Source organism: Silurus meridionalis, chromosome 26 (genome assembly GCF_014805685.1).
Source record: "Silurus meridionalis isolate SWU-2019-XX chromosome 26, ASM1480568v1, whole genome shotgun sequence".
Lineage (NCBI taxonomy): Eukaryota > Metazoa > Chordata > Actinopteri > Siluriformes > Siluridae > Silurus > Silurus meridionalis.
The window spans coordinates 16,996,626-17,023,837 of NC_060909.1; the positions used below are offsets into that span (position 1 = coordinate 16,996,626).

Below are 27,212 nucleotides of genomic sequence, written 5' to 3' on the forward strand. Positions count from 1 at the left end.
AAAGTTTAGTTCGCTCACAAACAACTCTGCCTCTGCACTAAGCCTGAGCTCAATCCATTATTAAAAAAAAAAGAAAAGAAAGAAAAGACACCACTACCCAATTACTCTTCAATGCATCATGTCCTTCAAGAAGAAAATAAAGAAATAGATAAAAAAAAAATTTGACATACATGATATCAGATTTACTTTCCACCAGGTTGATGTCGTCAGGAAGCAGCTCGGGTATCCAGCGCTCCAGCTCCTCGATCCACGGGTACTTCATCGAAGACGGAACTACGATCAGCAGAGGCCACTCGTGTCTGTAGAGGTATGCCACTGAAATGGCCTGCACGGTCTTCCCGAGCCCCATCTTCAGAGTTCACAAGAAAACGATTCGGTTTAACGGGTGGATCGATATACAGTCGATCTTGATTTCACCTTTCTAGCTGCTCAAAAAAAAAAAAACGGAACGTGACCTGAAAATGACCTGGTTGCAGGTGTGCACACCCCCTTCACCCCAGCACTTTGAGAGTCTGTTAACTTCTGATGCCCATCTTCCTTAAATAAATGTTTGCAATCGATCAAACTGCGAGTGATTCTCTCCAAAAATGATGGCTATGTTTACCGAGATCCTGTTGATAGACTGGTATTTGGAGATTCCCATAATTCCAACAAGTCACATCCTCATTGACAGCCACATAGCAGGATTCCACCACCACCATGCTTCACCAGTGGTCTGATCTTCTCCAAGTAACTTGTTCTACAATCAGGGAAGTGGTAGCTCAGTGGTCAAAACACTGACTCCTAATCGGAACGTTGCGAGTTCAAATCCCAGTAGCACCAAGCTCCCAGCTCCTGGGCCCCTGAGCAAAGCCCTCAACTGCTCAGCTGTATAAATGAGACAGTTTATATTATACAGCTTTTACTGGCGTAAATGTAAATCCCATCAGGACATAATGCATTTTGATGCACTTCTGGTGAAGTAGCCCAGACAGGTCAGAATAACGAGAGAATGTTGTTATATGCAGAAGTATATTGACTGGTATTTGTCAGACATTCCAGTAAGTCCTTTAAGGTTGCTGGACATCTCTTAGCCGACTCCCTGATCGATACTTTTTTCCCAACAGGGGAAACCCTGTGCATGCTTTCTGAACTCTTTGTTGATTCCATGGATTCGGCAGCACCGAGAAAAACGTGAAGAAAATCCTTCATTCAAATCGTCAACGAATCAGACTTTTTGAAGTTTAGTTTTCCCGGTCGCGTGCAAAAGGGTGTGCGCACGTGTGCAATCAAGACTTGTTTTGCATTCGCAATTTGTTTTGGGTCCACAATCAAACTTGACTCGAGATGCAGAGACTTTGAGCGATCGAATACGAAAAATGGCGCCGGACACTTTGTAAGCCGAAATGGATCAAAAGCGTTTTAGCGTACAGGATCATAAAAACGACAGAATTTCTTGTGATTATTATAGAGACCTCTGAGAGTGGAATAAGGAATATAACGGATTAGAACGAGTCCTAAAAATGCTAAATATGTAGTTAAAGCCTCACAGTGTTTGACCTTTTCTTGTATTAAAGTGTCGTGAAAAGCAACAGACGACCCCTAATAAAAAAAAATAAAAAAAAGATCTGGCTTACCTCGTCAGCAATCAAACACCTACGAGACAAAAACAAAAAGAACACAAGGAATTAAAAATATGTAATAATATATAATTATATATCAAAATAAAATACAGGTGAATTCTTCTCCACCTCTGACTTGTTTTAGATGCTGAAATGCCTCAGGAGGTGATCAAAAAGCACAGTCATAAGCAGTGCCCCAGATAATTACCCTGCAAATTACGCTTTTCAGTTCTGCCTACAATCGATGTCCGGGGAGGCGGAAGTATCGATCGGGCCAGGTGGTGTGAAAACAGAGCTTCCTGTCTTGCGAGCGGTGTTCAATCTAGTTTCGCACACCTGGTACTCAAAATCCAATTAAAATGCACCAGCGATCGGTGTAGGAGCACGGAGCGTTAATTACCGGACCGCGGCGCTGATGAATTCTTCGGGTTGGAGGCGTCGGTTCGTTTTCTATAACGGAGGATCTGACAGCCGGTCCGGGCCGCGATTCAAAAACCTTTTATCCGATTTTCATAAACGTGATTCGGTCATCATGAAGCCTACAGTAACTCAAACAACCACGGAAACGCATCTCAGAACATACAAAAACGCTCAAACCCATTGGGCCGAAAAGGCTACAAAGGCAGGTTCCAGTCCTGTCCCTCATGTTTTTTCATTAGGGTCTCAGACTCCCGAATGGATCTTTTGACACGGAATTATTTAGTATTTTCTTGCTGCATGGATTCTTTTTGGTTTAAAAATAATAATAAAATGAGGGTCTGGTGAAAGAGCCGCAGCTGGAGTTTGTACCGATTGTTGGAATAGCGTGTCACTCGTTACTCTCGACTTTACCGTTTACTCGATGGACTGAACGGACTCCTGTCCTCCCAAAATCAATGTTCTAATCATAGATTTTACGTTTTCATCTATAAAGTGTGTAACGCAAGTCTTTCCAAACGGGAGAAAGTCGACAAAAGAAGCAACTGTGGACAAGTGCTGCCACAAATATCCAGCAGCTCGGTCTCGCTGGGATTCAGCGTGATGAGCTGCCATCCATTACGTGATGTCTGCCAGACATGCCAGGGTATATGAAGAAACCTCACGCTCTAATGGTGTGAAAGAAAAGAGGTGTGGTGTCATCATGAAGGTGGTAGGAGGAAACGTGACGAAATTACATCACCCGGAAAGGGGGGGAGGGGGGTATCGAAAGGACGGAGTGCTGAGGTTTCCGGATGCAGGTTTGTAGGAAGCACGTGTTTATCCTGACATGACGCCACCTACAGGTAGAACATAAATCAGTGAAACAAAATGCAAACTCTTGCGTGTCCTGTTTGTCTCGAACCCACCTGTACGTTCGGCGCTATCTTTACCGAGTCTGCACTTATTACGATACGCTTCGATTTTGCCTACGTGTGAAATCAGTGAAATGGGTTTTCGACAGGCAGAAGGGTCTTTTGAATAGGTTTTGGTTGGTACCAAATGAGCTTTAAGCGGGGGCACGACTGTTTCAAAGGTTTTTCATGAATAGCAATGGTATCAGCCTCGTATCCAAAAGACTTGCAAAATAGCCCAAGATCACACCGAGGGACAATGTTCTCAAAAAATCTCCTGTGGAACGTGGTCAACTAGGTCCTGTAAAGAACCTGCCTCGAAGGACATGTCGGTGTCACCTTTAATCCATGGATTAATGGCTGATATATTGGTTCCTCCTCAGCACCCCACTGCTCCACGATCATCTTGGATGACTTTTCTGCATGATCTCCAGTCTGAGCAGGGGTTTGTCCAGGTTCTGCAATAAATTGCCCCTCAGTCTGGTTGGGTTTGATGCCCTGTGTTAGATTAGCAACCCATTGCCCCTCTGCCTTACACCCAGCGTTCCTAGGGTGAGCTCCGTCTTTTCTGCAACCTCGACTGCGTTATCGAGAAGCATCCCAGGGGTCCGAGATCAGCCCGTGATTCAACTTCAAACGGCGACTAAAAGGAAAGCGACAGTTTATCTACGGTTTATCAGGAACACCACGTCATCCTGGGGTTGCCTGCACCACGCCTATCAAGCGATCTCTAAGAAATGGCAAACAACGAATGAACAAATCAAATCAAGATTTATTTTAGACAATTATGCTTTTCTCAGTTTGTTCCGTCTGTGCCGTTTCAGGTAAATTCACTGATTCGCTGTGGCTTATAGTTATAAAACACTTAACCCGGTAGATTCGTAGAGTTTAAAAGGTTACAGATGTCTTCGAATTTTTGAAATTTCTTCCATGCTATCTTTTCTTTTTAGAAGCCAATTCTTTATATGCAGCTGAACGTGAGACGCTTTTATGCGGCTGAATCTGCTGCCGTTTTTGTCCTACTTTTCGGATACCTAATAAAAGAAAACCGTGCCGAGAAATAAAAAAAAGACAGAAGAAAGTGGGATATCGAGACACGTGTAGACAAAACAATGGCAGGATGATGCATCCGGGGAGAAAGTGACTGAGATGTCAGAAAGCAGAACGCACTCTTCATCCCATTTTCCCCACCTTCTAATATAGGAGAACATGATTAATGTGGCCTGTGTTGTTTTCTTCTAATTAATCCAACAGTAGCGCAGGTGTGTGCGTTCATGTTTGTGTGAATACCCAAGCGGTCGTGTGTGTGTGTGTGTGTGCGCGTGCCATTTCCACGCTCATTAATCACTCTTCTTTAAATAAGCCGGCTCGCGACGGGCCCGGTCGGGGTTTTTTTTTCCCCGACACCTGAAGACCTTTTCGCTTCTCTGCGCCGTTTTAAAATGTTATCTCGGGTATGCACGGGGTTCAAGTGTCGAGTCGAGTCGCCCGATCCCGCCCCGCCTCGCCTCGCTGCATGCAAAACAAGTAACCCTGAATGATTGCTAAGAGTCGATTATGGTGAAAGGGCCTCGTTGTGTATCTGGACAGCTTGTTCAGTCAACAAAAAAAAAAAAGGATTGAGAAGATGGAGAACGGTGGAGGGCTCTTAAAGCAGCGCTACTGATTTATACACAACGCAGTTCCCAAAATTATTTACGTTCAAACTAATACTCGTAATCCTGCACTCATTATGGGTGCAAAAAAAACTATTAAATGTACCTGGAGTTTACAATTTGCTCTTAAAAGTCCCTTCACTCTTCTGGGAAGATGTTCCACTAGATTTTGGAGTGGGCTTGTGGGGATGTGTGTTCATCAGACATAAGGGTGTTGGTAAAGGCAGGTACTGATGTAGGTGAGGTGAGGAGACCTGGGTATCGGTAGAGATGAGATCAGCCCTCTATAGCAGGCCACTCGAGATCTTCACAGAGCTCGCTTCGTGCACAGGAGCATTGTACGGTTGGAGCAGATTTGGGATTTGGGTTTGGAGAAGAACCACATATGGCAGGAAAGGTCAGGTGTTCCAATACGTTTGTCCATATAGTGTAGATGTATACAGGCAAACAACAAGTAGAAAAAAAATAAACAGAGCGGCAAGCCGTTGTCATGGAGAAAGCTGGTGAATGTATGTGTACAATTAGGAGCTGGTAGGAGTTGAGACGCCGGACTTCTGTTTGGAAGGTGGCGAATTCAAATCCCAGCACCACCGGCCAGCTAATGCTGGGCCCTTGAGCAAGACCCTTAACCCTCAAAGATCGCCCATGAATACTGTTAATAATGTCAGACCAGGCACACAACCATTTGGGGGGTATATTCGCTCTACACAACCCTGAGCAGAACCAATTATTTGAAGGCAACATTTAAAATGCTCCCTTTGGAGCAATCTCATCTCCAGCAGGGTGCTTGCAAAACTGCCTTTGTTCTACAATTAGTTTTGATCTTGAAGTATCTCTGTAGGGTTCCTTTCCCGTGCGTTCGTAACGCGGTTGTTACAAAATGCTCCGATTGACAGGTTGTTACAAAATGACTCATCGTATCGATCGGCCCTGCGAGCGCCGCTTTCGAAGCCGCGGTTGAAGACGGATGCATATTTCTGGAGCTGAGAGGTGGCGGAGGGGCAGGAAGTGCCGTTGTGGCAGGTTAATGCGCCGAGCGGCGTTCGGGGCTCATTAAGCGCCGTAATTGTGTCAGCACGGCGTATGCTAATCTGGAGTCCCGCGGCATTTGTGGCGTCGCGCTTCGGCTCGCAATCAGCGGGGGAAGATTACGCCATTCAGTTCTAGGCAGACGCGCGGCTCGTCTCGGGCGTCGTCTAGTTTAGGACCCTCTGATTATTTACACGCCAACATGGAAGTCGGGTCAGAGCTCTGATGATATACGCTACGGACTTTAGACTATGACAAGGTCCACACTCCTTTTTTTTTTTGTCCAAAGCCAATATATCTACCGGCTTGTGAGTAACACGGCAGTAATAATAGATAGATGATAAATTTACTAAAGACGCTGCAGCTCCAGCAATAGATGAAGCCTCTCGGTTATGCCTAGACACACTATGAGGCTGCCCCATAGAGAGTATAGAAAGTGCTACTACTGGAGAGAGAGAGAGAGAGAGAGAGAGAGAGAGAATCGATATGTCAAAACAGCAGCAGCGAGATTTTAGATTTGACTGCGAAACAAATCCAATGCAGTCCTGAGCTGCTTAAGACTTAAGGCATTGGACTTTCAGGTCGAAGTTTAAATCCCGGTACCAACAAGCTGCCGGGCCCTTGAGCAAGGCCCTTAACTCTCTCCTGTTTAGTTGTTTAGGTTCCTTCTTGTTTCTATGGTCAAACCTGAATTGCACCAGAGCCGAGCGTCGATTCGTTTTCTGTAACTTCCGGCGTTAAAGCTCTCGGTTGTACATTTTATCGCTTTTGTAGTAACGAGGTACTTTGAGTTGCACAGTGGTTGTGAGGAGTATTTCTGAAAAGACTCATGTATCAGAGTTTTGGAGCAGCCAGACGTAAATCTACATGTAGCTACTCAGCACCTAGACTACACTGTATTGCCAGAAGTTTGCGGACACCTGGTCAGAACTATGCTTTTTGAGCACCGCATTCCACATTTGGTTCCAAATTGCTCTTGAAGTTCCCTCCACTCTTCTGTGAAGATGTTCCACTAGATTTGAGTGGGTTTGTGGACATCTGTGTTCATCAGACACAAGGGTGTTGGTAAAGGCAGGTACTGATGGAGGTGAGGTGAGGAGGTCTGGGGTGCAAGTCAGCGTTCACATTCACCCCAAAAGTGTCCAGTAGGGATGAGATCCGAGGTCTATAGCAGGCCACTCGAGATCTTCCTCTTCAAAACATGTAAAGCAAATCTTCTTGGAGCTCGCTTTGTGCACAGGGGCATCGCCATGCTGGAACAGGTTTGGGTTTCCAAGTACAATAGTGTGCCTCCAGCTTCGTGGTAACAGTTTGGAGAGGAACCACAGGTGGCAGGAAAGGTTAAGTGTCCATATAGTGTAGTTCAAGGAAGCTTCCACTATGCATTTCAGTTTGCTGTTAAAAGGTCTGAGTTTTGTACAGACGTGATGTTTTCTCACGTCATGCACGTTGAAGTTCTCCAAAGCACGGACAACTGTTTGCATTTCCTTCCAAACATTTTCAACTCTTCCAGGGGGGGAAGAAAAGGAAAGGAATTGTGAAGCACAATGAATCGTGCCAGATCATCACCACAACCGTTCTTCTGTAAGAACAGGAGTGTTTTTTCCTTTGTCTTGGTTTCTTCTAGCCCAAAGCAGGAATGTGTGATAAGCCTAGTCCTACTGCACCTCATTGATTTTACTGCCTCGACACTGCATCATCAGGCAAGAGCAAATTTACACCATTAGCACTTTTAATTTGGAGGATTCGTTGCCTTCCATTTGTAATGAAGCTGTCGTTAAACCGCGTGGATGTTATGAAGGAAAAAAAGGGAGGAAAAAAAAAAAAGAAAACAGTCGGCGGGTTTAATCTCCGAAGGGCTTCGTTAACATCTCGCTCCGAGTGCTTTATTTTTTCCTGACTTCCCTGAACGCATCGGCGGGATTCGCGCGGCGATGGATTTATGTATCAGAGATCCGAACTAATTGCTTGCGTTCTCAGGCTGTATAAACGTTCGGCGCTAAACCGAGCGGATTACGCCAACAATTCATTAATATAATTAGGCGAATGCATCGTTTATTATGGGTGTGGGGGGAAACTGAAGTGACAGCGATGGCTTTACAGACAAGCAAGCTCGATTTTTCCCACGGGCCAAAACGCATAAATAAATAAATAAATAAATAAATAAATAAATAAATAAATAAACGTCCCGTGATCTTATTGGTTGCTTCTCCGGCTAACGAGCGTAGAAGACGGCGTAAAGCAGAGCGCCCAAATACGTAACACCGATCTTATAGGTACAAACTTTATCTAGCAATCGAAATAGAAATTGAATTTTTTTTATTGGCTAAATATCAATACAAAAAATGCGGGGAAGAGAAGCGGAATCATTTGAAGATGCTACTACGTGAATCAAGAAAACGATTTTATACAGAATTCCCCTTTGAATTAAAAACGTAATGTGGAACTTGATTTCCCAAGACGTTTCCTTTAAAACTGCACCACTTGCATAAGTGTTTATCAATCAACAACAATGACTAGGGGAGGAGCAGAAGGACTTAAGAAGCCTCCCACATCATTCCTTTGCTGTAACCATTCTTAAAGTGAAAGAAAGGAATTTATATTTGTCTCCTCCCCCTGTTTTGCTGATCCGGAAAATGAACTGATCCGTGACTCGAAAACCGTAATGTGATCCGAACTGTGAGATTTATGATCCGTTGCACTGCGACCACCAGCCCTCGACCACCACCTTGGAATTCTTCCCATTTTCACGCGGATCCCGATTTCATTTGCCAGAGTAAACAAATAGAGAATATTTCCTTCTTGCGAATTAGACGGACCCCTGTAGACAAGCACCAAAATTAGACGTTTTGGAAAGGAGGGTGAATAGTTTTGCACTTTTCATAAACATGTTTTCCAGGTGATCCGAAGACCTACAGATCGAGAAAGACGAACAGCTGGATGACTAAAGCGCCGCCGCATCGCTCGTTTTCAGGTAGCGTTCTCGACGTGCCATTGTGGGTAACCTTGAGGAAAATAATTCGGAATCGGGTTATTAAAGGAATCTCGGATGCTGTGAAGCCGGTGTGTTAATTATAAAGATTAATATCCGAGTCGTTCGGGGTCGATTGTGCTTTTTAATAAGGATATAATTTCACAGCGCTACACTACGTCTAACGAGCACTTAAGCGAAGCTGTCGTGTGATAATAGGGTGGAAAAGGGACTCAATTGAAAGGGAGGGAGGGGAACAAAAGGTTTAAAATATACTCAAAGCTGTGAATTGGATCGATTCTCGGAAAGAAATTTTCCTGTATTCGGGAAAATCCAGGACTTTGGGGTGGATTGGGTTGAGAGAGAAGGGAGGTTTTCCCTCACTGGGGGGATCAAATGAAATTAGAAGGCATTCATTAAGCAAAGTTCTCCTGATTTCTCCTCAGCTAGGAGAGCTACGCTGGTCCCCGGAGGAGAAGCATGTGAGGTTCAGCAGCGTTAATTAACTGCCTGACCTCGTTCCTAGAGTACACGGCTTTCTGCAGTCCTGCTACAGATCAGCCTTCATCAACACTATCTGCGTCTGACTGCTCTGACCTGGCTTACATCGACCCGGAGCTGGAGTAAATTACATCGTCTGCTTGCGTTTAATCACTCGCCGGCAGAGCTAAACAAGCTCTCGGACTGACGCTCTCGAACACTGAAAGCCAGGGTTTTCTACAGTGGAGATATCGAAGAAGTCGAATTACACGAATGCTAAATACTTGTTTCTGATTGGTCTGGAAACATATGTATAAATGCAAATACAATAACAACATGCGGGGGGCCAAGCACCGAAAGTACGTTTCCACTAATTTTCGAGTTTTATTTTGCGTTTTTTTCCCAGTAGAATTTACACAGAAAGACACAATTTGCCTTTATTTCGAATTCCCAGAATAAAACGGAAAGGATGGAAAAGTGCTTTGAAAAGTGCTTTGTTGATGTTGCAGGGTTGTGTACTGAGTCACTTCCAACTACACGTCCATCAAGTTTGCTGATGACACTGTTGCTGATCTCCAACAACGACGAGTTAAAAACAATCTTCTCCTGAACGTCAACAAAAACATGAGGTTGTGGCTACAGTGAAAGAAGACGTGTTGAATTGTGTTCATTGTAGGGCTGCAACTATTGACAGTTGTTTGTTGTTTGTTGATTTCAGCTCAGCTCAAGCTAATCTTGAAGCTGATACAGCTTGACATCAGCACACATCTCTGCAACTGGACACTGAACTTCTTTACGGACAGACTGACTGAACACCGTCACCTCCTGCAGTCTCACCCTCAGCACTGGGATTCCTCAGGGGCGTGTACTGTCTCCTCTTCTATACTCCCTTTTCACCCACGACTGCGTACCTGCCTATGCCTCGAACAGCCCCGTTTAGTTTGCAGATGACACCACGGTGGTGGTCCTGATCAGAGGTAACGATGAGACGGCTTACAGGGGGGAGATCCGGTACCTAGTAGCATGGTGTGAGGATAATAACCTGGAACTCAACACCAAGACGACGCAAGAGATCATAGTGGATTTTTGACAATCCAGCAATCGCACCTGCGCTCCCATCCACATCAACGGAGCTGCTGTACCCAGCTTTAAGTTCCTTGAAGTCCACATCTCTGAGGATCCCACGTGCTCCCTGAACTCTTCTATCCTGATCAGGGAGGCACAACAGCACCTGTTTTTCCTGTCTTTAAAAAGTCCCGTGCTACAGGATACTGGAGAACTTTTACCAAACTGCATCTTAGTGTGGTACAGAAGCTGCACTGCCCGACGAATCATCGCCACTCAGCTGCCCACCACGGAGAACATTTACAATAAACGTTGTCTGCAAAGGGCGAGGGGCATCGTCTAAGATACCCCTCACCCCAACCACGGATTATTGACCCTTCTCCCATTGGGGCAGAAGCTACAGGTGCCTCAGAGCCACACAAACAGACTGAAGAATAGCTTTTTTTCCCCTGTGAACAGCTGATTCAATACTGCATTGTCGCTTTCTGTGTATTTTGCACTGCTTATCCACTACACACTTCTTTTCGCACCATCCATAACTCACGTTTGCACCCATATTTATACTGTATCATACATTCATACTTGTATATAACTATATCATGTCATTGAGTAGATCATCTTCTGACTTGCACAGAATAAAATAAAAGTATATTATCACCTACTGTACCTTCTTCACTCTCAAACCTGTATATATGGACCTCATACACTATTTATTTACTGTCAATTATTGTAAATAGGCACTGATGCACTTCTGGTTACATGCCAACTGCATTTGATTGGCTCTGTACATGTACCATGACCAATGACAATAAAGTTGAATCTAATTATATTGTTTGATTAATCAGGGTTGTTTTTTTTTGTTTTGTTTTTTTGTTTGTTCTTTTAACGGTTTTTTTTTATCAAATATTTTGCTTATTATAACTAAAACACCCTCAATTACAATTTTGATGTATAAAAGTCTAAATAAAAAATATATATTGTCACATTTTTTTTTACATTTTATAAAGCTTATAGTAGCTTCTTGTTGAGTGCATAGGGGGGAATCCTTTCTGTAAACAAAAACAAACAAACAAAACCAGTCCTCGAGTATGAAAGATGAAGCGATTTGTGCAAATCAGCGTTTGTATTGTGTGCAATGGGAATTGCAGATGGCGAGATGAAAAATCAATACGTTTGAAAGGAATCGATGTCAAATATATTACAGCATTGTTTTCACGATCGTTGCACAAAATGACGACCATCAAGAAGCTACAGTGAACTGGATTTTGTATAATAATTGAATGACGCGTGCATGAATTTCATATACAAACGTTTGCAATGAAAACGAGCATTTGAACGTCAGATAAGTTACTGATGTAGCGGACCGATGCTATAAAAAGAGAACGGAACGAAGAAACGTAATCGTAACACCGGTAACACCGAGAGAACAGATCCAGCGTGCTGATGTGACAGTTTTTCCTGGTGCGGTTGACCCCGTAATCTCCGCCCTTTCACAAGCGGCTGCGTTCGCTCGAACACCATGACTAATCGATCACGACAACGAATTTCATTATCGATTGGATCGATTAGTTTAGTCTTTGACACATTCTCGCTGTATGAGACACCGGTTTGTGATTCTCTCTGTTATACTGTATAATATTGATGATGTTGAGAGATGGAGTGATTCAGGGACAATGCCATTGAAGGTCTGGAGGTGTGAAATGCATGGCCCCTATTTACTTTAGACAACATACATGTATTTACTAGAAATCATTGATCTGTCATATCATTTAAGGATAAACATGTTTAGAGTTCACACACAGTGTCTTTATATTACTCATATTTCTGCACTCGCTTTTTATTATTATTGAAAGTTGATACAGAGCTCTGGGGTGTTTAATGACCGACCTTCCAGCTCTGGAAAGAGCGAATTGAGCTCCTCGACGTTGAAATGGCAGCAGCTTCTTCTTCAGCTTCTCAGGAAGATCCTGCAGCTCCTCCTCCGTGCTCTGGACCTGCGCTTTGGACATTTTCCTCTACTACAAAATTAAACACTAAACGGAATAATAAACTGCTTACACCGTTTTAAAGCAGTGCTGTTTATATTTATATTCATAAAAGAAACTACACTCCTTCAGGCAGCCATTTTGTTTTACAAACAAAACCGAGTTCAGAGGAAGCCGTCAGCTCGGCCAGCGCACGCGCGCGTTTGATATTTCGCGGGAAGCGCGAAGGGGCGTGGCGCTGACGTCACATCCGCGCGCCGCCGCACGAGCGGCGTCAGGTTACAAAGTACAGTAGCTGTGTGTGTGTGTGTGTGTGTGTGTGTGTGTGTGTGTGTGTGTGTGTGTGTGTGTGTGTGTACAAGAGAGAGAACAGGACAGAAGTGTATTAACTATTGTATAAACTATTTGTACATATAAGAATAAGCTATTTATAAAGTTTAACAACGATGATGATGATGATAATGGTGGTCGTGGTGAAAATGGTGGTGTGGATGATGATGATAATTATGTTAATGTTTGTTGATAGTGATGATGATGAGGATGAGGATGGTGCTGGTGATGAGTCAAGACAAGAAGCTTTTATTGTTATTGAGGATGATGATGATGGTGTTGATGAATGTTGATAATGGTGATGGTGAAAAATGATGATGGTGTTGATGATGATGGTGTTGATGATGATGATGGTGTTGATGATGATGGTGATGTTGGTGAATGATGATGTTGGTGAATGATGATGATGGTGTTGATGATGGTGATGATGATGATGGTGATGATGGTGAATGATGATGATGGTGTTGATGATGATGGTGTTGATAATGGTGATGTTGGTGAATGATGATGATGGTGTTGATGATGATGGTGATGTTGGTGAATGATGATGATGATGATGGTGGTGTTGATGATGGTGATGACGGTGAATGATGATGATGATGGTGTTGATGATGATGGTGATGTTGATGATGATGATGATGGTGGTGTTGATGATGATGATGATGATGGTGATGATGATGATGATGGTGTTGATGATGATATTGAATGATGATGATGGTGTTGATGATGGTGATAACGGTGAATGATGATGATGATGGTGTTGATGATGGTGATGATGAATGATGATGATGGTGATGATGATGGTGTTGATGGTGATGACGGTGAATGATGATGATGATGGTGTTGATGATGATGATGACGGTGAATGATGATGATGATGGTGTTGATGATGATGATGATGTGATGATGATGATGGTGTTGATGATGGTGTTGATGGTGATGACGGTGAATGATGATGATGATGGTGTTGATGATGGTGTTGATGGTGATGACGGTGAATGATGATGATGATGGTGTTGATGATGATGATGACGGTGAATGATGATGATGATGGTGTTGATGATGGTGTTGATGGTGATGACGGTGAATGATAGTGTTGATGGTGAAGCACTTGTTGGTGCTGATGATGGCTGTGATGATGATATTGATGATGTTACTTGATGTGAGTGATGATGAAAGTGAATGATAATGGTGATGGTGTTAATAAGGATAATTTTACTTTGTGGTGCTGATGATGGTGGTGGTGATATATATATATGATGATGGTGATGGTTGTGATTTCAGTGGTGATGAGGATAATAATGATGATGGCTGTGATGATGATAGGGGTCATGATGAGGATGATGATATTGATGATGTTACTTGATGTTTTGTTGATGATGATGATGAAGGTGCATGATGATGGTGTTAATAAGGATAATTTTACTTGGTGGTGCTGATGACGGTGGTGGTGACCTTGGCTGTGATAGAGGTGTGATAATAAATAACACACAAACTCATGCGTTATGTAAAACAGGAATGCAGATGGACACCTGCTGGTCAAATAATCCTGATATAAAATACCTGTTTTTCTTTTAAAACTTATTTATATATAATATGATTGTTATAATGTTGTTCATGTGGATTTGATTTTCTCTTGCATGCAAAAGATTCCTGATATTTCACCTCCAGACAAAACAAAACAAACACACAAGAATCAGAAGAAGAGATTTTACTGAAGTGACAGACAGCAGGAAGTGTGGTCCTGTCACATCAGCCCCCTGATGAAGAAGATCTGTCCCGCAGCGTCTGTACCACCTGAGACGCTTGTGGGACTTTAAACTTCCTCTCGGGTGCTTTCTACAGAGCGTTCTGACAGGTAGCTGCACTTCCTGGTTGGGGATCAGCACCATGCAGGACATGCAAGCTGTCCAGTGGGTGTTGAGGTCAGCTGAGTGCACCATAAACACCCTGCTCCCTGGGGACATCTACAGCAAGTGGTGCTGGACGAGAGACCAGGAAGATCGTGAAGGACCTCAGTCATCCCAACAAAGGAGTCTTTTCTCTGTCGCGTTCAGGGAAACGCTTCTGCGCCTCGTAGGCAAACGCAGAGAGAAGGAGGAAGAGCTTCTTCCCACAGGCCAATCAGAGTCTAAACCAGGAAACACATAGCATCTAGTTCATGGACTCATCTATCTCTCTCTCTACCTTTTCTTCTTTTCCACAATTGGTTTGCACAAGTGTCACTTTAGTGATAATTACAAAGGAACACTTTAAATCTGTACTACTGTTAATACTTTTATCTATCTATCTATCTATCTATCTATCTATCTATCTATCTATCTATCTATCTATCTATCTATCTATCTATCTATCTATCTATGCATCCATCCCTCTCTCTTTCTCTCTCTCTCCATCTATCTATCTATCTATCTATCTATCTATCTATCTATATATCTATCTATCTATCTATCTATGCATCCATCTCTCTCTCTCTCTCTCTCCATCCATCCATCCATCCATCCATCCATCTATCTATCTATCTATCTATCTATCTATCTATCTATCTATCTATCTATCTATGCATCTATCCTCTCTCTCTCTCCATCCATCCATCCATCCATCCATCCATCCATCCATCTATCTATCTATCTATCTATCTATCTATCTATCTATCTATCTATCTATCTATCTATCTATCTATCTATCTATCCTTCTCTCTCTCTCTATCTATCTATCCTTCCATCTCTCTCTCTTTCTCTTACTCTCTCTATCTATCCATTCATCCATCACTTTCTCTCTCTCTCTCTCTCTCCATCCATCCATCCATCCATCCATCCATCCATCTATCTATCTATCTCTCTATCTATCTATCTATCCTTCCATCTCTCTCTTTCTCTCTCTCCATCCATTCATCCATCCATCCATCTATCTCTCTCTCTCTCTCTCCATCCATCCATCCATCCTCTCTCTCTCTCTCTCTTTCTCTCTCTCTCTCTCTCTGCATCCATTCATCTCTCTCTCTCCATCCATCTATCTCTCTCTCTCTCTCTCTCTCTCTCTCTCTCTCTATATATATATATATATATATATATTTAAACAATTACACTATATATTATCATTATATTTTAAATGATTGTATTTGTTTATATTCTATTTCTGTCGTGTGTGATTGTGTAGGTGACAAATAAAGTTTGATTTGACACGCAAACATTGTATTAGTGAATGGTTTTAAATATATAAAAATAATGAAAGTAATTATTATATAATATCGTTCCATGACCAGTGCAATGTTTTATAGGTTACTCCATTATATAATGATTCAGCTGTTATATAATATGAAGAAGAAAAGAAATGATGATGATGATGATGATTAAATATAGTAGTAGTGGTAATAATAATAATTAGTATGTTAATTAATAAATAAATATGTATTAAGTTGTGTAATAATAATAATACAGATGTTGATGATAATAATAATAAAATTAATAACAATAATAATAAATTGTGGAATGACTTCATGGATGAGCTTCTAAAATCTCTCAAGTCAGAAAAGAATGAATTTTAATTATTTCTTTCTTCTTCTTAATGCAATTGTAGTTATTATTATTAAATTATTTAAGTAATCAATTGTTTAATCTTTTTCTTTACCTTTTTTTAATGATTTATAATTGTATTATTTTTATTTATTTCTTTTGCCGCAGTAGTAAATGAATAAGTAGAAAATGGTTTCTATTAGTAGGAGTAACAATAATCTTTATAATGATTCTTCCCTTCTGATGATGATTATTATATTAATAAGTTATTTAATTGTTAAATAAGAAGAAGGAAAAAAGAGGTACAAATGTCGATGACAGTTATTATTTAATTGATGAAGTATTTAATTGTTTATTAATCACCTACTTATATATTTCTTCAGAATGACAATTTCTTAATAAGAAATTATGAATAATAATAAATAATTATAAGTATTATCGTTAAATTACTAACTTAAGTAGGTAAAAAAGAAGAGAAAGAAATGATGATTACATTAATAAAGTATTGCACTGTTTATTAATAATAATAATAATAATAATAATAATAACGACAACCTTTTTATAATGAAAATTGATGACGACGATATTAGTATTCTGTAAGATGATTGGCTGTTCTGACTGCCCGTCACACACTTCCCTCCCGCCCCCCTGGTCTCCCAGCATGCTTTGCGCGGCTGTGCCTGACTCCGCGCAGTTAGCCTGTTAGCTTGTCCATGCTGCTGCTACGTTGATGTGTTTCTTCTCGTTATCTTCAGGACTTTTGCAGACTCTCGCGTGTTCTTCATCCCGGTGAGTGTGGAGCTGCTCCGAGCTCTGTCCCAGATTCCCCCCGTGTCCGTGTGTTTCATCTCCCCCTCTCTCTCTCACACTCCGGACCTTCAGGCACCGGTTAGCACGCTCGGCTAAACCCAACTAGCGGCATCGCCGTCAGCGCGCACGGTCTGTAAACGGCTCGGGTTTCTATTGATGTATTGAATATAGATTAATGATGAATTTCAGCTCCCGTGGCGCGTGTAAAACACCAGAAAAACACCGCGTGATGTAGCACAGGGAAACACTGCGCTAAATGCGCTAGCGCTTTCGTTGCGCTCTTCCATGCCATGCTAAAGACGCGCAGTGTTCAAACAGCTCATTGCTCCCTCTCCAAGTGCACTAATTAGGGGGCTTGACACAAGTCGTGTCGCGCGCAACCTAGTGCCCTAGCTGTCTAACAAACAGCTATTTGGGATTCAACCACGCACCTGGTCGCTTATCATTACTAGTCTTGTGTTTTCACGCCATTTTATTACTATTTTTTACACCGCAGGTTTTTTGTTATGGTGGAATAGAAAATGTTTGTTTATAATTAATTTTAGTATTAATACTATAATATTTATTTTTCATTTATGTAGTATTTACTAATGTTTTTATATATATATATATATATATATATATATATATATATATATAAGCTTTAGTTTAGATCATGATGTCTAGACAGGGTTTTTCTGCCATTGTTTGTTCTCGTGAGAATCTTTTTTTCAAGAATAATAAAATAAACCACACACAAGGCCACGTTAAAGACAACTGACCCTGAAGTCACGTGTGTTTTTACACTTTAATGTAGCTGTCAGTAAACTAGATCTCTTCCTTTTGGGGCTTTTTTCCTTCATTATAGTTGACAGGTTGTAGACTGGATGGGAGATTAAATTGGAGATTGGATGGCAGATTGTTGACTTGATTGGAGATTGGATAGGAGACTGAATTGAAGGTTGGATTGGAGATTGGATGGCAGCTTTAGATTGGATGGGAGATTAGATTGTAGACTGGATGGGAGATTAGATTGTAGATTGGATGGGAAATTAGATTGTAGATTGGATGGGAGATTGCTTTATTGATTGGACGGCAGATTTTAGATTAGATTGTCGGTTGTAGACTGGATGGGAGATTAAATTGAAGATTGGATTGGAGATTGGATGGCATCTTTAGATTGGATGGAGATTACATTTTTGATTGTATGGCAGATTGTAGACTGGATGGGAAATTGAATTTGAAGGATGGATTGTAGATTAGATTGGACATTGGATGGCAGATTTAGATTGGATGGGATATTAAATTGTTGATTGGATGGCAAATTGTAGACTGGATAAGAGACTGTAGATTGGATGGGAGACTGAATTCAAGGTCGGACTGGAGATCAGATTGGAGATTGGATGGCAGCTTTAGATTGAATGGGAGATTACATTTTTGATTGGATGGGAGATTGCTTTATTGATTGGACGGCAGATTGTAGATTGGATGGGCGATTGTAGACTGGATGGGAGATTAAATTGTAGATTGGATGGAAAATTAAATTGTTGATTGGATGGCAAATTAAATTATTGATTGGATGGCAGATTGTTGATTGGATGGGAGATTGAATAATTAAATGGGATTTTGTGGATTTGATGGTGAGTTGTAGATTGGATTGTGGATTTGATGGTAGACTGGATGGTAGTTTGTGTTGTAGATTGGACGGAAGATTGTAGATCAGATGGTAGTTTGAATTGTGGATTTGATAGTGGGTTGTACATTGGATTGTAGATTGAATTGGATATTGTGGATTTGATGGTGGGATGTAGATTGAATTGGATATTGTAGATCAGATGATAGATTGGAAATATTGTGCACTTTATTCTGTTGATTAGATTTGGTATTGTGAGATGTTGATGACTCCATGCAGTGTGATTAAACAAATGCATCACTGGTGCTGAGGTCATTCCCCAAACAATTCATTTTATATTCACGCTCACTATCCCGCTCTATATGGCCAAAAGTAATGGGACACCTGACTTTTCCAGCCATATGTGCACATTCCAGCCCTCGACCCTATACAATAAATTGGAACACTGATTACACCCCCAGGTTTCCTCACCTTGTGACTGAATGAGCACAAATCCACTCTTCCCAGAAGAGTGAAGGTTATGAGAACAGCAAATGGGGACTAAATGTGGATTACAACGCTCAGGTGTCCACAAACTTTTGTCTGTACAGTGTGTCTGCTAGCTTATTTGTACACTGGAAACTATTTCACCTTTTTAAAAGTCCTTCGCCGGGGACCCGCGCTAGAGCCCCGAGTCGTTCCATTTCATCACCAGCTTCTTTATTAAACCCTGACGCACTGCCGCGTGGGGCATCGGCCTGAAAATGATTTTCCAAAGTGTAATGTTTTAAAGGTCATCGGTTTTCTGTTAGGCGCTAAATCACTTCGGTTCCCGTTACCGCCGGCCATTACTGCCAAACAAAACGTCTAAACGAGGCGCGTTGTTTAAATAAATGCCCACAGACAAAGCGAGGACCTTCCCATTATCAGCCGTATGGGTTTTAATGTACTCTGTGTTTGCTGTTCCGGTTCGATCCGGTTTCCGCGCTCGAAGAGGTTGCGGAAGACGTCTCTCGGACGCTTTGTTGGATCGTGGCTTTCGTCAGCCATCTTGTATGTTCTTTTAAGAAAGCCTGTGGAGACAATGTGTAGTTTATCTGCAGCAGCAATGGAAAAAAAAAAACACACCAAGGATATTCTTGCTGCTGCTTCTTTTTTTTCCGGCTTCCCGAGCCGCCCCGTTTCTGTCATAGGGAAAATAAATACGTCGGAGAAACCAGGTCTGATCTGCATCAAGTGGGATTTGGGGGTTTGCCGATGGACGCTTAAGTGTTTGTTCAGCAGCGCAGTGAAGCGGATCAGTCCCGCACCTGCTTCAGGTCTTTCTCGATCCACAATGCCGACAATCGTGAAGGTCGCGAGGGTCGTTCAAGTTGTAACGCGCAACCAATGACTCGAAGCTCCCGGATGCTTTTCCGCTCGCTCGGCGCGTCCGTAAAGAGCGGTTATCCGACTCGAAGTGTCCAAGTTCTACCGATTAGCGTCCTGATATTTCTCCTCCACAAGGTGTCTCTCTACTGGCAGAACGGTTGCTCATTGGGTGTGGTTTTGTTTGTTGCACTATTTTGTTTATGTATAGATCAAGTCCAACCTGATCCTGATTTCCTTTACAAAAACCTGAGTAGACGTCCTCAGTGCCTGATGTGGCATCTCCGACGCTTCTCCATACCTCTGTTTTTAAACGTCCAGGCGTCAAGGGGGTGTCAAAACATGACAATGTTACCGCGCATCAACACGCGTCTTTCTTTCTTTATGTTTTTTGTTTTGTTTTTGAGTCTCCTGCAGAGGACTGGTTCTTTTCACAATCAGTCAATACAGGTAGACGTATAACTGGTTTCAGTTCTGAAGTCTGGTCAGCTGAGCCGGGTTTCAGTGGGAAGGGAACTCAAAACGGATAATATAAAAAAAAGAAGTCGGGGTGCGCTTTTGCGTCGTCCGGTCTGAGAAATTCCGGCGCGATTCCGCTCCGAGCGCCGCAAGGTGTTCGTCTGGGGTTTTGTTTGGTGGCAGGGACCAATCAGTGGCGCCTGGAGCGACTCCATCACGGCGCATCGCGTTTCCCAGCTTCACTTTGGTTTCTGTGACGTCCCGGTGTAGCCGCAGTGACCCTGCCGTTCAGGATGTCTCTCGCTAATGAGCACGAGCGATTATCCGCTCGCCTCTCGAGCGAACGCCAATCCCGAGTCGGTTCCTCGCCCAACCCTGCGGCGAACCGGGCCGAGGGTGAAAAACGGGCAGGACGGAAATCGCCACTCGCGTCCCCGCGCCCTCCGGGAGCTCGTTAGAGGCTGTCGGTTTCTCGCCTCGCCCTCTTCATCGGCTGTTTCCTGTGCTTCGGGGTGGCGCCGGATTCCGCGGGGAAGCGCGTAAATAAACACATTTGTCACTCCTTCTCGAAGCAAATTGCAGCTCGGGCCTTAATTATACGCCAGGGCTCCTCCGACCGCTTTCTAATGCAGATGAGGCGGCCGAGACGGAGCCGGCGCGCTCAGGCATCGCCTTTGTTCTTCCTTTTATCGTTTTTCTTTTCTCCCTCGTCGCCGGTTTAATATGTATTTTTATAATGAAAGCCAGAGGAGGCAGAGTTCATTAACGCATTAGCTGACAGCGGCTGGTTTAAAAAAAAAAAAAAAAAAAGGCCCGTTTTGCGTATAAGCAGAAAGCTAGCGCCGCGCCGTCTCTTCACTTTTCCGTGTAACCTCGAGGAAGCCAGATGACCTCTGCAGGGGGGGCTTTCAAACTGATGGCTTTCGCTGTGGCACAAGAACATCATTCTAGTTAGAAACACAGTGTTAAACAGCGTCAGTTGAGAACATTTCAAGCACGTCAAGAACATTACGGCTTAACTCGATTATCGAACAGGTGGAAAACTCATTATAGCAGTTAATCATGGGCAGGAAGGGTGCGCTGTGGTAAAAACATTGTGCTTTTCATCTGAAGTATGTGAGTTCAAATCCCAGCACCACCAAGCCCCCATAGCTGGGCCCTCGAAGGAGGACCTTGGTTCTACAAATGAGATCATTGGTAGGCATAAATTGCAGTAAATATAAACGTTTATCGGGGTTAAGATGTTCAGATCGGGTCCGAAGGTCATGGGTTCAAATCCCAGCGCCACCACTCTGCCACCGTTGCGCCCGGAATATCGGTTTTCTTTCCAACTTACAGCTCTTTTGAAACAATTTGTTTGGGTATCAAACCTAGTTGAAAAATGATAGTTCATGAGCTATCGGGCCCTTGAGCAAGGCCCTTAAAGGCCCCAGAAAACGCCGAGTTGTGCATTAGGCTAAGCGCGTTAAATATAAATAGGAAAAACAATGAAGGAATCTCTAAAAGAGAGTCGCAAGCAGTTACTTGAAATAAAAGTGAGTTGCAGGGCAACCTGAAAGCAGCAGAAACACAAGTTTCATTAATTTTAATCAATATATAATTGTTCTAATACTGAGAGAGAGGGTCTTGTGTCTTGTAATGAATTGCAATATTTACTTTGAAAATGTTCTGGTATCATCAATAATTTAACATTTTTTTCTTTATTTTTTTTAAATAGTTTTGATAAAATTCTGATAAAAATTATCACCTTTTTATTAAAGAAAATGCTGAAAATTTAGATTTTGAATAAAAAAGAACTTGTATACTTTTTTTGGGCCTGTCGATTTAAAAAATGCGTGGTCATGGTATTTGTTTGTTTATTTGGGTCACGTTTAGTACGTCGTCAGAAACGTGTTCAGGCAGTGAGATCATTTGTTTCCGCCTTTTACGCCATTTGCTACTTTATCGCCTCGAGCTTAACGCAGCATGATGATAGCCAGAGTCATGAAGATCCGCTTCACATGGGTCAGAGTGGAAGATCTTCTCCTGCGGCGCTCTGACCTCGGGTCGGATTGAGTTAACATTTTATCGATAGCGCAGTTGCTCATCGATGCTACTCCGTGATCATGTGGAAAAAAAAGTTTCCAGGTGATTTTAATAGTTTAGTACTGCGGTTCCCAAATCCCTTTAAGCAAACGGAGGAAAAAAGCATTCCTCAGCATACCATCGCACAACATATTTGTATTAGAGATCAACCGATAGCTGGATTGGGTCGGACTTGGTGACAGCCGATTAATCAATTAAAAAAATCGGATACTGGATAAATTTTTTTTATAAAATTTTATAATTATAAAAAAAACAGTACCGATTTATGAAAACATGCTAACTGAAAGAAATATGCGCATATTTATGAATAAAATACAATGTAGCGCTTTCCGTGCAGCGCGCAGTTTCGCGTGTAAACGCGTTACTAACCAAATACCATTAAATTGCTAGTGTCGCACGAGTCCCTTGTTCACAAGCAAAGTTTACGTGATGACATCATTCATGTACGGAAAATGAATGCAGCAAATTCGCCATAAAACAAGTGTCGGTACTGGTACCGTTTGCCTTGAAGGTAGTCCGGTATCGACCCAATTACGTAGCGGCTCTCGTTACTCATCCCTACTGACCTCATCCCTATTGAACAACGAGCTTGAACGCTGACTGCACCCCAGACCTTCGCCCTCATGGCTGAGCACAAATCTCCATAAAATCTAGTAGAGCATATTCCCTAAAGAGTGGAGCTTTTTAGAAAAGCAAATGAGGACCGAATGTGGAATCTTGCGTTCGGGCGACCGTAAACCTTTGGCGCCTGTTTGGAACCGGAAGCGAAAGAATTGGCGCTCCCAGAGCTCTGAAAGTGTTTTTAAAGGTTGTGGTCTGATTGGTCGATCACACTTCCTCAATTTCTAGTTTTTTGTTTTTGAAAGACTCGCAGTCTCTTCTATGATCTTGGGGAGAGGATACCAGACGTGTACCAGCGTATCTCTGTCGAACGTATATACGATTGTGGTTCTGGTTTTGACGTGAAGGGATCGGCGGTGAAAACGGAGCCTGTAAGGCTCCTGATACAGAGATCCGCTTGGCACACCGTGTCCCTGACAGACCCTCCCTCAGCGGCAGTGCGACACACACACACACACACGCAGCGTTGTCTCTCAGGTCCGCGGCGCCAGCTGATTGGCCAGCGAGGGAGGGGCCGCGCTTTCACAGCCGTCCTGCGCATCGTCTCCATTGGCTCAGACGACGATGACCTCACTGGAGCCAGCTGTTGATTTGGCTCGGAGCGCGTGTGTATATGCGTTAGAAAGAGAGAGAGAGAGATTGAGAGAGAGAAAGGGAGAGAGAGAGAGAGCGTGAGCGAGGGAAAGAAAGAGAGAGATAGAGCAGGTCGTCGTGGCGATGGGTAGGGAGACAGACAGAGCTGAGGCGCGCTCCGCCGAGCGCCGTCCGACCCGCGCCGCTATGGAAACGAGCGATGTGCGCCGCCGAAAGGACGAGGCAGGTGCGTTAAAGGTGTGTGTGTGTGTGTGAGATATTCTAGTAATAAATGCACTGTATGTGGTGTGGGGGGAAAAAAGCAGTGTGTATATTTTTATGTGTGTGTGTGTGTGTGTGTATATATATATATATATATATATATATATATATATATATATATATATATATATATATATATATATATATACGAACATTCACACGTGTGGCCACTCCAGTTTTGTAGCCTTTTGTGTATTTTGCATAGAAGGAGCTGGAAAAAGCAATTGTGCTACGCCTCATCTGATTCCACAATTGTGTATCAAGTGCCTGAAGCTAGTGTGTGTGTGTGTGCGTGCGAGGCGCCGTGGTGCGCTCCATCAGTGTAAATTGCAGCGCGTGGCTGCAGGCACTCACTTAACGCTATTAACGAGAACCATAAGCTCAGACGCCGCAGGAAAAATCACACGCCGTAAAAACTGAATAAAAAGAAATCTTTTCGGGGAAAAAATAATTTTAGAGGCTGAAGTTCGCTTTTGCGTATTATATAAAACTCTCGTTACGGTGAAATCGCTTTATCAGCTGTGTGTTCGGGGGAGAAACACGGCCTCAGGGGGAACACGATCTCCACTCGTTCACCTACGACCAGCCTGAGGAGGCCATTCGCTTTAGTCAAGTGATATATTTTTATTTTCTTTTTTTTACCTTTTTTTTTCTTCTTCAGTAGTATCGCTTATCTCGAGTTCGGGATAAATAGTGTTTCAGAAATATTCTGTGTGATTGTTGTTGAAAAAGCAGCACAGTGAAATGATCTCTAATGTGACTGTGTTTTATTATTATTATTATTTTTTTTTAACATATTAAACAATCGCTTTTTTAAAATTATTTAATAAATTTTTCTAATTAAATACAATAATTTATTTATTCAATCATTTTTGTTGACGTGTAATTAAACTGTTTTCTGCATGCATGTGTTTTCATTAACTGTTTGTTTATTTATTTATTTATATATATAGATTTATTGTGCGTGTGAGAGCGAGCAATAAAATGAGATGTCTGTAGATTGATAGATTATTTTGTGTGTGTGTGTGTGTGTGTGTGTGTGTGTGTGTGTGTTTGTCTGCCTTGTAGCTAGGCAACAGCAGCGATATTTTCAAACGCGATCTTGTACTGTATCTTAAATATGGGATCCGAACTGATTATTCGTTCTCTCGACCGAAGCGGAACGTTTCTCCCGCTTTCGATTTGAGGAACCAGTCAACCTCCGAGCAGCCCGTCGAAGTCGAGCGCGTACACGGCCGCGTGAAACGAAACCGATTTAAAAAACACTTTCTGTAAAATTCTTACTATAGATTTTAATTCTTTTTTGGTTTAGCAATATAAATAATAAATACTCAATTATGTATTGTATAATACAGCGTTCAATAAAGAGGGCAGTGAATAATAACACAAAGAAATAGAAAATTTATTTATTTATATATTTAAATTATTTTAATTTATTCGGCCAGCTATATTAATATTATAATTGGGTTGTTTTTTAATAATAAAAGATTTTTTTTGCTACATAAGCTATCTCGATTTATTTGTTTGTTTATTGATTTTTATTTGAATTGTGTGGTGTTAGGATTTTTGCACAGTAATACGCCTACAGTCCTCCTAATGTGTGTAAAGTTGACATGAAAAAATGATCAATAAAATAAGTAGATTTTTATATGTTTATAGTGCGTGTATATTTTATCTAGGGTTAATAAATGAGTTGTAATTTAAACAAAAAAAAGATGTTTGCGCCCCCTTGTGTCGCGTGTAAAGAAGCGAAATGTATATGATATTGAATAATTATTTAAATGAATTAAATTTGGGTTGTTTCAATTCATTTAAATAATTTACATATTTACATTCATTATTTGTAGCGTTCCATTAGTTGTGGTTTGTAAAGACTTTTTTCCCCACTTTGTGGAGTGCTGTGTGTGTGTGTGTGTGTGTGTGTGTGTGTGTGTGTGTGTGTGTGTGTGTGTGTGTGTGAGAGAAGTGCGTCAGGACCAGAAGCTGCTCGTTGTGTATCCGCTCCTTCAGCGCACAACTTAATTTACATGCGTGATGTTTTTCAGGACATGTTTTTTTTTTTTTTTTTTTCTGTGAGTGTCTGAGAGAAGGCGCGTTTTTGAAATGCAGATTGGAGGATTCATCCTGGTTCTCGTGTTTGGAGAAGATGAATCTTATGGGGAGGGGGGAGGTGATGGAGAAAGAATGACAGAAGGATGATTGAGAGATTTCATAGATCTGTCCTGTGTGTGTGTGAGAGAGAGAAGAGTTCATCTGTAGGGCTCACACCAATTCAATCTTCTCTCCCTCTCTCTTTCCTTCCCTTTCTCAAACCTGCTGTCTATTTCTCCTTTCTCTCTTTCTTGGTATCATTCTGTCGCTTTTATTCCTCATTGAATTGTTACATGTGTAACGGAGGGAGAGTTTGCTGAACTCCCTCTCCATCTCTCTCTCTGGATGTCACTCTTTCTATCTCTCTTCCCCTCCCTCTCTGCCTCTCTTCCTTTTATTTCCTCCCTCTTTCTCTCTCTCTCTGTCCTGATTGTCCTCCAGTGGAACACATGCGCTAACAGCTATCTCTCTGACCCCCTTACACTCTCTGCAGAATTTATTCTAGCTGTGAAGTGTGTACACACACACACACACACACACACACACACACACACACACACACACACACTTAGATAAAGTGCACTTTCAATTGAGCTATTAGTGTGTTATGCCTGTAGAGTGCCCTGATCCAACACACACAGTGACGGAATTTGACACCCCACATGCTCATACTGTGTGTGTGTGTGTGTGTGTGTGTGTGTGTGTGTGTGTGTGTGTGTGTGTGTGTGTGTGTGTGTGTGTGTGTGTGTGTGTAAGAGGTTAGAGCATGAACACCTGGTTCTGTCAGGGACGCCACCTGTGAGTCTGTCACAGCGAGTGTGTGCTGCTCATCTCCTGAATCTTGATTAGTGTGTGTGTGTGTGTGTGTGTGTGTGTGTGTGTGTGTGTGTGTGTCAGAGAGCGTTAACATCATATTAGTGCACGCTGCTGTGTTGGTTCTTTTTCAGGCTTGGATTAATTTGTGTGTCGCACATGGTGTGTGTGTGTGAGTGAAGGCCACTTGACCTCTGTAAGCATGCACCAGGTCGTCAGTGCCGGCTCTGAGGACCAACACCTGTTTTCGTCTTTTCTCTTTCAATCTGTCTCTACCCATCTCTGCACCAGCCTCTCTCTCTCTCACCCTTAGCTTGTCTTTCTTTTCGTTGACTATTTTTCTGTTTTCACTCTAAACCCCCTCCTTCTTCCATTCCCACCCCCACCCCCTTTCTCTTTCTCTCTCTGGTGTCAGTGTGATATGTATTTATTCATATATTCATGCAGGCTGCACTTTTGTCTTTGACACTTTTCAAAGACAGTTGGATTTTATTCTCTCTCTTTCTCTCTCTCTTTCTCTCTCTTGCGTCCCCAAACACACACACACACACAAGACCTGGAAGCTTTTATTCATTCTT

At 42.3% G+C, this 27,212-nt stretch overlaps 2 protein-coding genes and 1 long non-coding RNA gene across 4 annotated transcripts in view; 2 read left to right on the forward strand and 1 right to left on the reverse strand.

Annotated features, from left to right (window-relative positions):
- LOC124380075 overlaps positions 1-10,973 on the forward strand; it is a 53,459-nt gene extending 42,486 nt beyond the window's left edge. The window contains exons 5-9 of one of the 2 annotated variants that reach the window (XR_006924594.1): positions 197-307; positions 8,495-8,569; positions 9,013-9,405; positions 9,556-9,675; positions 9,765-10,973. This is a non-coding gene — a long non-coding RNA (uncharacterized LOC124380075). The remainder of the gene's footprint in view (positions 1-196; positions 308-8,494; positions 8,570-9,012; positions 9,406-9,555; positions 9,676-9,764) is intronic. The other variant, XR_006924593.1, reaches the window with a different exon arrangement.
- The window catches only part of zranb3 (zinc finger, RAN-binding domain containing 3), a 45,415-nt gene extending 33,088 nt beyond the window's left edge, over positions 1-12,327 (reverse strand). Inside the window, 3 exon segments of the mRNA XM_046840778.1 lie at positions 171-349; positions 1,617-1,635; positions 11,999-12,327. Of these exon segments, the coding sequence (XP_046696734.1) occupies positions 171-349; positions 1,617-1,635; positions 11,999-12,120 (320 nt within the window). The 5' untranslated portion in view covers positions 12,121-12,327.
- A 4,192-nt stretch (positions 12,328-16,519) lies between these two features.
- LOC124379810 (R3H domain-containing protein 1) overlaps positions 16,520-27,212 on the forward strand; it is a 30,597-nt gene continuing 19,904 nt past the window's right edge. The window contains exon 1 of the mRNA XM_046840389.1: positions 16,520-16,730. The gene's annotated coding sequence lies outside the window, so the exon portion shown is untranslated. The remainder of the gene's footprint in view (positions 16,731-27,212) is intronic.